The sequence below is a fragment of the Neophocaena asiaeorientalis genome, unplaced genomic scaffold, assembly GCF_003031525.2.
Source record: "Neophocaena asiaeorientalis asiaeorientalis breed wild unplaced genomic scaffold, Neophocaena_asiaeorientalis_V1.1 scaffold525, whole genome shotgun sequence".
NCBI classification, from domain to species: Eukaryota; Metazoa; Chordata; class Mammalia; order Artiodactyla; family Phocoenidae; genus Neophocaena; species Neophocaena asiaeorientalis.
The window spans coordinates 82442-95763 of record NW_020172275.1 but is presented as its reverse complement, the minus strand read 5'-3'; the positions used below and the strand labels follow the sequence as shown (position 1 = coordinate 95763).

The following is a 13322-nucleotide window of genomic DNA, read 5'->3' as shown; positions in this document are numbered from 1 at the left end:
CTGTAGGAGTTGTTCCACGTGTAGATGTATTTCTGGTGTATCCGTGGGGAGGAAGGCGATCTCCGCGTCTTACTCTTCCGCCATCTTCAAGGTCCCCCCACTAAATCTTTTTGAGCCCAAGTTTTCTCTATAAAATATGACTGATTATAGTACTAATCTATAGGGTTGTTCTGAGGATTAGATGAATATTTTCTGGCACATAGTAAGTGTTCAATAAATGTGATTCCCACAGATATGAGATACGTATTGCTATGTTTTTCTAAGTAGTGCCTCATAACTATTAATTGTAGTTTTAATTTCTAACATAGTCATAAAGTTCATTTATGAACTTTTTTTGATACCATCAGTAGTAATTCACAAGTCCCCTCATAATAAGTGTGAAAGATTCATTACATATATCCATAGGCATTAAAAACCTAGACCTAGTAAACATTTCTTATAAAATCCATAATTGTTATGTATTGTTATGGTTACTTTGATTCTGTAATTATTCATTTCCTTTCTCCTACTCCATTTTCTTCTCCTTTCTTTTCCTTTTCCCTTTTAAAAAGCTGTGTTCTTCTATCATCTGTTTTTTTCCATCTAAAATAGATTTTTTATATTCATTCTAATGCCTCTACTTAACAAAATATATGTTTTTCCCTTGTATTGTTATCCTAGGCTCTGCCTTGTATTTCAATTTATTCCATTTTGCCAAGTTTTATAGCTTTCCGTGAATTTTGTTTTTTAGCTAAAAGCCCTATATCTGTTATCTTGTTTCTCTAGTGTAGATTTTGTCTTTAAGTAAAATGATGATTTTTTTTTTCCTGGTGAAATTCTCGTTTCCCCTGGATCTTGTACTTTTACATTGTTTGCCTGCTTACTTTCTCTGTTATCTTTTATTATATTTTGCATTCATTTTAGAGTGACATTAAAACAATTTTAAAAGGTTATAATCTATTTTTTTTTCTACCAACAGTCTCATTTTAGTGCTTATTTCCTCTTTTTAAATATGTTGCTCTTTCTTATGGTTCTTCTTTCAGGAAATCCTAGTATTAATACCCACTGTCTGCCATCCAAACTCAGTCTCCTCTGTACAGAAAGAAAAAACAAACAATCTCCTTCTGCTTTCCCAAGACCAGAATATATGTACTTGTTTAGATCTCACTCAACCTCAACACGCTAAGCTGTTTTGTGAATAACTTTCTGAAATGCCCACTATTTTCAGTATCTCTTTTTGTATCTGCTTCTGAGAAAAAGTCTGATTTTGCTAATAGGACGTTTTTTAAGAAAAAGTTTGGAGTATACATTTAAATATTCAAAGGTATTTTATTGTATAATTATCAATAGATTCCTTTACCTACCTGGTGAAAGGCATATATTTTAAGTATGACTGACTGATAGACAGATTGGGAATTGCTGAATTAATGGGCACATTTCAAATCCTTGGCAAGGCTTGGTGGTAATTACATCTGCTGAACCACTTGATATGTTGTTGGAAGTAGCCCAGTAAGTCATATCTGGAGTTTTTGATTTTCAGTGCTATAACATACCTGATTTTACAGATCATTTTAAGGACAATATGTTAAAATGCATATGGCCATGCAAATAAATGCACTACTCACAAAAATGATGAAATTTTACCTTTGTGGATTATTCTTTTAATCTTTGGGGTCCCTGGTGCTCTTCCTCATATTGGTAGTATTGTTAAAAAGATATTTACCCTATAGACAATTTAATGATATTAATAACTAAAAACATTTTACTTTGTCTTTTATGTTCTAAAATAATTTAAATTATAATTGCTCACACTTATTTCATGCTTATTATGTCCAGCTAGTGTGCTGTTATACATGTTCTATCTCATTTAATCCTTACAACAACCATAAAGTGGGTAGATAATATTGTCTCTATATTAGATATCAAAAACCATAGCTATTAATTGGAGGAGGCTAGATTCAACCCTTGGTCTGTCTGATGTTCTTTCTACTATGCTATTCTAGTTTGGGGAGGATATAGGCCTTCCTTCTCTTTTTTGCAACTGTCTCTATCTGCCACTATTTTTCTTAAACCTTTACCAGTTGACAACTGCCAGTCAAGTAAGATCATTCTAACCTCACCACTCCAAGGCATAAAAATCCCCACAAGCAAAATTACTGTATGAGTAATAATTAACTCTCCTCATCTGCTCCAAAAGATCATAACAGCTTCACTTCAGTTTCCTGGGCAAAATTAATTCTATTATGTAGAGACTACTTTATGGTTCCCCCAAATAATTTTTGTTACTGGTAAGGATTACTCTGCAGGAAAGTAGAATTACTTGTAGGGATAATATTAATATACATGCTACTCATAGGTATACATATGATAATTATGTATATCATATTTGATGGGGGTTAAAAACTAGAAAAGGTGAATTCATCTGCCTCATTCCATGTAGCCAGTCTTGTCTTTTGCTTTTTTAGGTCTAACTCATTAGCTTTAAAAGTATCGTTTATTTGGTTAAGTTAACAGTGTAATAGAAGCAGTAAATGGCAGTGTAAATGGCAGGTTTGTAGGTCATAGCTCTAGTGTGTAAGAAAATGAAAAATGAGGGTTGTAAAAATTGAACATTGTGAATACATATTTTGAGAGGATTTCTGATAGATTTTGAAAAGAAATTTAAGTTTGTGCTCCCTTTTTTAAGTTTTTTCAAATTAAGGCAGCTTTCTGAAAACTTTTGTTCATGTACCCCATCAGATAAATAATGAGCATGTTCTTTCAGTATGCATAAGTTGAATTATAAGCTTTATACATGTACTAACGTATGTACACAAGGTAGAAATTAAATGTTTAGACTAAGATTAAAAAACAAGATTTCAACTAAAGCATTTTATTTTTCAATGGTATAAAAACTTTAAAATATATTATTAATAGCAATAAGAACAATACAACTAATATGTCCTATCTGATGACCCTGACAATATTTTACCTCATAATGAAGGTGACAAAAATTTCCTACCTAAAGGAAAATTATCAGCTCTGCTATTCTGTTGTTCTTCTCCTGTACTTCCATTATCTTCAATCTGTGCTTGTGTTGTCCATTAAGTAAGACATAGTTTAGTTAAAAATAACTAAGGTAGCCCATTAATCCACTCAACTGGGCATACGTAGATCACATCACCATGAGGTAAGAGTAAGTGTAACACCGGAGCTGCCAATCGTCAACCACTTACCCTGCTTCAAACTCCCACTTTTCCTTTGAGATACCTCTAGCACTTGACTGGTGAGGGCATCAGTGATGATCCATATCTTAAATATTAGCAAAACATAATGTTGTACTTCCTTTTCAGTTAAAGTAGAAGAAAAAAATTGAACATCTTGCTTTATCTTCATCTTTTGTATTTCCTAGGGTATGCATACCTCACTTTAAGGACCGCCAGTTTAAAATATATTTCACAAAAGAATATGTCACAATTTATGAATTCTAGGACTTATATCTTTATAATAAATTCTTAGCATTTTTCTCAGCAGTAGATATTCAGTATTTCAGAAATATGACAGAAAAAGGGAAAAGATAGATATTGGTATTATATGATTATTTATTGCAAAGTGACGATAATATGGCTGTCATTTAGACAGACCTCATGCTGTTAAGGGTGACAGAGAAAACTCAAATTCAGATAAGAATGTACTGTCAATGGCTTGAAATTGTATGTTTTGGAGAATCTTTCAACTTTTACTACTTACAGTAGCAAGAAATGAATCCAAAATTCAAAAATATTGTCACGTCACATACAAAAATGTTCTGTACTAGCCACAGCACACAGTTTATATGAAATTGAAGGATTTTTAAATTTGTTCCAAGAAACACAAAGTTATACCAGATAAATACAAGGACAACTTAAAAATCTGTGGGGTTCACAGGAGAGTATCAATAATTAAGATAAGTTTATCATTTAGAATTAAAAAATAATAGCAGACAAAACCCCATTTTCTTCCTGTCTTCAGCAAAATTCCTTTTAACCAGAGTCTTTTTCAAGTTATACAGACTAACAGTTTGCAAGAGTTTCTGCGACCCTGTCATCACACTCGGCGGGTCGTACAGGTGAGCACTGTGACTTCATTACATGTGACTTAATTCCCTATATATCTGAATTAATCTTTGAAACTCAATAATGTGATGTTCAGGTTTTAGCTACTGTGCTCTAAAGTGGCACACAGGGAATATATACATCTTGTAGCATTTTAATTTAGAAACAAATGTACTGGTACTTTGCTTGAGTTTTACATTTACTTATTGAAACATGTAAGCCTAATTCTTAGAATGATGTATGAGTCAGGGGCAATTTATTTGGGAAAGTCTGAAATGACTACTTAATTTGTAATTATTAAATATACTTTTAAGCAATAATTTTCCATTAATTCCAGATATAAACTTTTGGGCTTGACTTCATATCCTTTAGAGTGGTGATGATGATAATGATAAAAATGTAAAGTTGTTTTATTTTCCTAATTAGAGTGATGCTGATACATTGCTACAACAGCTATAGAGCATGCCTGTCCATACTCACTCTTCTGTACTAGTGTTCTTTGTATGTAAACTTGGTGGTCATGGAACCAAGGTATTCCTTTCTTGCTTTCTGGATACTGCTCTGCTGTTTTCCCTCTACTTTTCTAATTATCCTTCCTGAAACTCCATCTTCTTTATTTTGGTTTTTGATAGCTTATTTTGGCAGCAGTGACAAGGGTCACTTGGAGAAGAAGATCCAAAATGATCTTCAAGTAGGAAAGTCAGTTAAGAGACTCTTGAGATAAGTGATAGAGTAACGAGGGTCCAAATGAAGGTGGTGGCAGTGGGAATGGAAATGAAACAAATGCAAGGTCAATTCCAGAGACTCAGTCACTTTAGCAGGGAGTGAAGAGATAGAGAGATGTCAATGATACTTATTAGATAGAGATCTTTGAGGACAAGGGCTCTGTTATCTCTGTTTTCTCAGTGCCTGAGAATGGCACATGACACATATTGGGAACTCAAAACGTTCCAGTTAAAACAATTAAATTACGCAACTACCAGATATAGAGAGTAAAGGGACTAGATTATTTTCATTGAATAAGGGTCAATTTAATACTGGATATGAATATTGGATAAATTGGGTACTGAAGATGCTGTAGATACCTCTGTGTATTAAGTTGTTTTACACAAGCAAACTGCTGACTCCTTATACTCTAGAACAACACTATCTAATATAACTTTCTACAGTGAAGGAAATGATCAATATCTGTATCTCCCAATATGGTAGTCTCTAGCCATATGTAGCTTTTGAACACTTGAAACGTGTTTAGTGCAACTGAGGAGCTGAATTTTAAATTTTATTCCATTTTACCATATTAAAATTAAAATTTAAATAACCACATGTGAAGACTGGCTACTATATTGGAGAGTGTAGCCCTAGAGATCCATCAACAAACTGCCATTTTTACCTCTGAGGAAACTTGAAACTCCTAGCCTATAGCCTTAGGATGTGGTTGTTCCTATAGGCAACATTTCAAATCAAATAGAAGACAAGCTTGTTTAGAGACCTCTTCAACATTTTTGAATGGATACTTGTTATCTATTTTCTATAAATATCAGTTGAAACTCCAGAGACAGTGCATATTTTACATTACCTATCTGGACCAATCTAGAAAGTTGCAAAATGTTCACTTTTGTGAATGCATATAAGAAAACCAAATAAAAGCATAATAACAAAGTATGTAGATTGTAGCAGATCTGCACACATACTCCTAGCTTTCCATTCATATATTGCCACTTTTTTAAAATTGAGGAATAATTGACGTGTAACATTATATTAGTTTCAGGTGTACAGCATAATGATTTGTATACACTGTTAAATGATCACCACAATAAGTCTAGTTACCATCCATCACCATTCAAAGTTAAAAAATTTATTTCTTTGTGATGAGAACTTTTACTCCCTTAACAACTTTCAAATATGCAATAAAATATTATTAACTGTAGTCACCATGCTGTACATCACATCCTTATGACTAATTTATTTTATAACTGGAAATTTGTTCATCTTGAACCCCTTTGTCCATTTTGCCTGCCCCGCCCACGCCCCATCCTGTCTGGCAACCATCAATCTGTTCTCTGTATATATGACTTTTGCTTTGTTTTATTTTGTGTTTGTTTTGTTGTTGTTGTTGCCTTTTAGATTCCATATATAAGTGAAATTATATGGTATTTATCTCCTTCTGCATGACATAATACCATCTAGATCCATCCATGTTGTCACAGATGGCAAGACTTCATTCTTTTTTCTGTCTAATCTTCCATTGTATTTGTATACCAATCTTCTTTGTCCATTAATCTATCAATGGACACTAAGATTGTTTCCATATCTTGGCTATTGTAAATAACGCTGCAATGAACAAAGAGGCGCATATATCTTTTCAAATTAGTGTTTTTGTTTTCTTCAGATAAATACCCAGAAGAGGAATTGCTGAATCATATGGTAGTTCTATTTTTAATTTTTTGAGGAACATCCATGCTGTTATCCATACTGGCTGGACCAATTTACATTCCTACCAACAGGACATGACAGTTGCCTTTTCTGTACATCTTTGCCAACATTTGTTATTTGATGTCTTTTTAAGAACAGCTTTTCTGACAGGTTTGAGGTGATATCACATTGTGGTTGTGATTTGCATTTCCCTGATAAATAGTGAAGTTGAGCATCTTTTCATGTGCCTATTGGTCATCTGTATATCTTCTTTGGAAAAATGTCTATTCATGTCCTCTGGCCATTTCTTAATCCAATTTTTTGTTTCTTTGAGGTTGAGTTTTATGAGTTCTTTGTATTTTGGAATATTAAATACTTATATATGATTTGCAATTTTTTTCCATTCAGTAGGCTGCTTTTTCATTTTTTGATGTTTTGTTTGCTGTGCAGAACCTTTTTAGTTTGATAAAGTTCCACTTGTTTATTTTTGCTTTTGTTGCCTTTGCTTTTGGGGCCAGATCCAAATAATCATTTCCAAGACAAATGTCAAAGTGTTACTGCCTGTGTTTCCTCCTAGAAGTTTTATGGTTTCAGGTCTCATATTCATGTCTTTAATCCATCTTGAGTTAATTTGTGTGTAAACTGTAAGATGGTAGTCTAGTTTTATTCTTTTGAATATGGCTGTCCAGTTTTCTCAGTGCTATTTATTGAAGAGACTGTCCTTTCCCCATTGTGTATTCATGTCTCCTTTGTCATACATTAATTGACCATGTGCATGGGATTATTTCTACACTCTTGATTCTGTTCCATTCATCTATGTCTGCTTTTATGCCAATACCATATTTTTTGATTATTGTAGCTTTGTAATATAGTTTGAAATCAGGGAGCATGATGCCCCTAACTTTGTTCTTTCTCAAGATTGCTTCAGCTATTCAGGGTCTTTTTTGTATCCATAGAAATTTTAGGATCTTTTTGTTCTATTTCTGTGAAAAAAGTCATTGATTTTGAGAGGGAATGCATTGCATCTGTAGATTGCTTTGAGTAATATTGATATTTTAACAGTATGAATTCTTCCAATCCATAAGCACAGAATATCTTTCCATTTATTTGTGTCTTCTTCAATTTCTTTCATCAGTGTATTATAGTTTTCAGTGTATAGGTCTTCCATTTCCTTGGTCAAATTTACTTCTAGCCATATTATTCTTTTTCATGCACTTGTAAATAGAATTGTTTTCTCTGCAACCCAAGAAGAGAGGCCTTGGAAGAAACCAAGTCTGTTGACACCTTGATCTTGGATTTCTAGCCTCCAGAACTGTGAGAAAATTAATTTTTGTTGTTTAATCTACCCACTCCATGGTGTCTTAGTCCAGTTGGTCTGCTATAACAGAAATTCCATAGATGGGTGGCTTGTAAACAACAGGGAATTTATTTCTCACAGTTCTGGAAGTTAGAAGACCAAGATCAAGATGATGGTTGATTTAGTATCTGGTGAGGACCCACTTCTTGGTTCACAGACAACCATATTTTTGCTATGTCCTCACATGGTATAAGGGAGCTCAGGATGTGCCCTTCACATAGTGGTAGAAAAAGGTTGACTCTAGATTACATTGGTAAAAACAATTTTTTAGCTTTAAGTGCAGCTTTAAGTGCAGTAGATGTTATTACAGATTGGCACAAGGGCATAGGGAAATGTAAAGTTTGGGTCTTCCAAAACCTCCATACTGAGTCATAAGTCAATTTGTATAGACTTTAAAATGGTAAGTAGTTTAGGTCAAAAGACAAAAATGTGTCCAGAGCTTCCTATGCAAATATCAAGGATGTCCCATACTCCTTTGTCACTCACTTCATATATAGTTGCCTTAAGAATGCAGGATAATTTCATGTATTTATACTTAGTGAAGATGGGCACAGCTGGTAACCAGCTTCCTTGTATCATTTTTAACCCAGTAGTTAAAAAGATGAGAATTGTTGGAAAAAGTTCATCTAAAGTTCTCATAAAAGCAGACAAAAAAACACTGGGATCCTTTAATGCAGTTTAAAAATCATTTATATTCAAGTTATTTGGAATATGTAATATATAAAACATTAGACAATATCTAATGTACCATTTGTTATTGAAAATTGACTAAAGGATTTTCAATTTATAAAATAAATATTGACATAATCTCAGCTCTAGTATTGTTTCATGCTGTTGCTGCTGTGATGGTGCAATACCATGTTAATATCAATGGTATAATTAAGTGTCTTCTAAATGTATCTTTATTTGTCAATGTGTTGCTCATCATTTTACAAATTACAGTTCTGTAATGGTGAGATAATTCATATCTTAGACGTAGTGCTAAAATGATGAAGTGTTTCTGTTGTTGCTCAGCAATTGATCTTCCAAAATTTTGCATTTTCTGGTATTAATCATGTTTATGGGCCCAATGTCACTATAAAGAATTCTCAGTGTTGCAATGTGGTTACTTTCATCATTTATTAAGATACTCCCCTCATCCCCCTCCGTCATTCTTTTTCATTACAGCATAACAACATCATATTGATTTTAATTGGAATTTCAAATTTGTGAATACTAAATTATGTCAATGCACCAACCATAAAATACCTCCCTGCTCTTAGGCAGTGACTAAACAACAGCAAACATCTGGATGAAAAGAGAGAACAACTGGTGTAATCATAAGAGTGTTGCATGTTTTCAATAAACACACCAAACCTCAACATGATCAAGGGAATGATTTCTGGTCCATTAAGCCAATCTATCAATTCAACTAAATTGCCTATCTTTAAGCTTCCATGCATGTTAACCGAATGGCTTAAAGCAGAAACTGAACAATTAGCTACTTATTTCTTCCCCATTTGATTGGAAAAACTTTGTTTTTATAAGTATGGCCAAGTACTCCTCGGACTTTATATATGCTGATGGAGAATCTAGTGTTTCCTTGTCTGAAACTTGTCTAATTGGAAATTGACCAAGTCTCCCACTTTTGGATTACAAATTGACTTTGGCCACAAGACGACTTGAAAGTGTCCAGCAGAGGGGATTGATTCCCAGAAGTGGGATAAGAGCAGATGAATGGGTAAAAAGGTTAATAAACCAGAGCAAACAAACAAATAAAAACCTCCCAGAGATTCTAGCAGTTTGCTTAAATAAATTTTAAATCCTCAGGTAGAACACCACTTTGCCTTGAAAATATTTCCCTAAAAAGGCTACAACTCTAAAAACTGATTTTGCAAATGTGATACTTGAAAGCAGTAGTATAAACTAAGTAAATACTCTATTTTATAAATAACAACATGCAACCTCTTTGACCCAGAAATCACACTCTAGGGAATTGATTGAGTCTAAGGAAATATTCAAATGAATGTTGTTATTACAGTAAATTTATAATAGTGACAAATTTGAAACAAACGTATAATCCAATGTTTAATAAATTATAGTACATTAACTCAGTAGACTGCTATGTAGCCATTACACTTTGTAAATCTGATACCTGAAGCAACATGGCAGAGATGTTTATAATGTATAAATGAGTATCTATATGAACAAAGCCTAGGAGGGAACTCAAAGAAGTGAAAAAATTTACAATGTTGAATGTTAGGAATATGAGCACCTTGATTTCTTTCTACTTTTTTCTTAAGCCAATAAGTGCACATATTTTACAGAATGCCCAAGATCCTCAGGCCTAAATCTCTCTACAAAACAGGGTCAATGTTTTGGCAATCAGATGGGATAGAGTCAGCCATGTGGAGATGCTAATGTCACAATTCCAGCATGGGAATAAGAACAGAACCACTGATCTCTGAATTAATGAAATACATCAAGTGAATAGATGGGGCTGCCCACACAACCATTTTGTTTTCTAAAGCCAGACTGTGTGCTACTGCAGTGATTGGAATTCAACCCCTACCCCTGTTTTTAAAGTATTCTTCTTAAAAAGATGCCCTGGAAATAATTTTGTGGTTGTTTCCTACATGCTTTTAAGCAATGGTTCTGCCCCACAGTATGCTAAGTGCCAGATGAAATAGCTATGCCACTGTAGATTATTATGATGATATAGTATAGTAGTCTGCATTTATGCATACTTTACTTCACTCTCTAGCATGGATGATCAAAGTAAAGCACAATTTCAAATTAAGAGCTGTGGTTTTATGTTTTATCCATCTTATTTTGTATAAAAGCCTGCCGTGTATGAAGAGATTAAGTTTTTGAGGGCTGGATCTGAAAACAAAATAACTGATCATTTTGTATCTTACCACATATTTTTGCATGTCATCATGCTCTTATGAATATGTTTTTTTTGAGTGAATAGCAACTGCTTTTCATTAAGATATAGCACACGTATGTTAGAGGGTTGGAAGGAGAGGCAGTAGTGTTCAGTTAAAGGCCATCAACATATAAATGCTTTCAAAAGTTATTCATTATGCTTCCAGATTTTTTAGACTACCTGTAAGGCAAGTGAGCCTATATTATTAGTGAAAGCTGTTTAGTCTTCCCAGAGTCAGCTTAAATCCAAGGCTATTGAAAGTTTTTGAAACCATCATAAAAATGAGTCACTTATGTTTAATAATAATTTTCTCTATAGTAATCTTAATAATTACAACCCTAAAAAGGGAGTTTAAAAATCCTTCTCATGGAAAGTTGTTAACGTGCAATCTGTTTATATGAATGTTTTTCAGGTGGAAGTGACTCTTCCTGGGATAAGGATAAGATGCAGTCTCCTCTTGCTGCTCCTGGACCCCAACATGGAATTGCTCATGCAGCCCTGGCTGGCCAGCCAGGCCTTGGAGGAGCTCCTACCCTCAATCCACTGCAGCAGAACCAGCTGCTGGCCAATAGTATGTATACTGTACTCCCCAAATTTGGTGTGTAAGAAAAATACCACCCAAGACCCACTGGACAACTTGCAATACCAGGGATGGTTTATTTCTCTTCGATAAGGTTTAACAATTTGAAGTTTGGAAGGTAGATAAAGAGGAATTCATTTGAAAGGGTGAGGTTTTTAGAATAGAGATATATTGAGTGGCCGTAAAGCAGAGTAGAGGTACACAGGAGGCTATGTAAGAGAGTAGTTAAGAATTCTGGCTATAGTCACATAAACTTGGGTTTGAATTCCACATCTTTTGAATTCTGTATCACTGTCTCGCTCTGGAGAAGTCAGATAACTTTTCCAAGTCTCAGTTTCCACAACTGAAAAATAGGAATAAAAGTACACTTAGGCATTAAGGTTATTGAGAAGGCTAAAAATAATTAAGGAAAAACTGTTAGCAGTGACTTGCATATAGTACGTACTTATTACTCAGTAGTCAAACTACAGCTGAATTATACAAATTCAGGTTTAGATAATGTTTTTAGGAGCTTCAAAGACTCAGAAATCTTTCTGTAGGAAAGCAGGCCTTATATATCTTGCTTAGTTAAAATCTTACTTTTCTTACAGACAGAAAATCTGGGAGAAGAATTCCATTATTCCTTTCTCTGAGACTTTCATTCCCCCACTAAGATTAAGGCAACAGAGGAATTCTGAGATATTTTAACATCATGTCCTAAATCTTAATGAAATTCATCAGTTATTAAGCATATAAAATAAGTTATGGTGTCATCCTTTAAGGAGATTATAATCTAAAGGGTGAAATGTCTCATAAAAAATGTAATGTTAAGCAAAGACAAATAAAATGAATGTCAGAAAAGGTGTAAATATTGTAAATCAAAACCAACTGATTAAGATAGACTTATGTCAGAAAGAGGGGAAACCTAGAGGACTTCTTGTTTCTGGTCTGACATGTAAAGAGCTTATAAATTGTCATTCTTGTCCTCACAACAAGAAAAAAGTGGACAGTCTGAAAATCAATACCTCTTTTAAATCCATCGGAGATTGAGTACACGGGGTACAGTTAACCCCCAAACTGGATAGATTGGCAGATACAGAGAATCACAGATTATAGGGAGCAGAAGCCAGAGCTAGAGCCTGGTAGAAGTATTTAAAGAGTAATTGAGTTATTTCTGAAGATTCAGAGTGAATCTAGCTTGAGAGATAAAGACTCCTGGGGACCCACACTTAGGGGGTCCCTACAGTTTCATGAGTTTTACCTCCAGAATCCTATGAAGTTCTCAGGATGAAGACTTGAGAAAGTTGTCCTCATGCTTCTAGAAGAGGAGAGAAAAAAATAACCATTTCAAAATATGTCCAGAATGTTCTGTCCTCCTTAACAGAGGCCCATCCTCAAAGGAAACTACTTTACCAGAGCTTAAACTATTTGGTTTCACCACAGCCTGACTTGGGGGAAGGGATACAGTAAGCTCCAGTACCCTGTAGCCATTGATGCGAGGGAATAGAGATACAAAACTCCAGCCCCTTTAGTTTTTCATGTGGGGAAAGAGAAATACTCAACTCTAGTCCTCTCTAGCCTTCCTGTCTCACCTAAGAGGGCAAAAAGGCAGAAAAGAACTTGTGAAAGTCACAGCCCAAGGACACAGTCTCACTAGGAGACTGAGACTTGATCATAGGATTATAGACCGTTTCTTCTCTCTACACATTAGGGCTCTGCCTAATAACAGGGTGTTACAACTGAAAGAACAGAACACCTCAGAAAGCCTCTAGGTAAAAACAAAGACAACAGGGAAGATAGGAAAATATAGCTGCTAATATGACAACTACAGCAAACAGTAAACAGTCTAACTCCTTGCCAATAAACATAAAATTTCCCAATAAAGATCTGTTTATGTCACTTCCCTTTACCCAATACACAATTTCTGGCTTTAAACAAGAAAATTGCAAGGCATGTAAAAGGCAAAAACCACAGTATGAAGAGAAAAAGCAAGTGACAGTACCAGAATTACACATAGCAGATATTTTAGAATTA

The 13322-nt window shown here is 34.3% G+C and overlaps 1 protein-coding gene across 1 annotated transcript in view; it reads left to right on the top strand.

The window, feature by feature from the left end:
- LOC112412144 (dachshund homolog 2) overlaps positions 1 to 13322 on the top strand; it is a gene marked incomplete at its 3' end in the record, with an annotated part of 89844 nt that overhangs the window by 46475 nt on the left and 30047 nt on the right. Inside the window, exon 2 of the mRNA XM_024763668.1 lies at positions 11142 to 11300. Coding sequence (XP_024619436.1) covers positions 11142 to 11300 — 159 coding nt within the window. The remainder of the gene's footprint in view (positions 1 to 11141; positions 11301 to 13322) is intronic.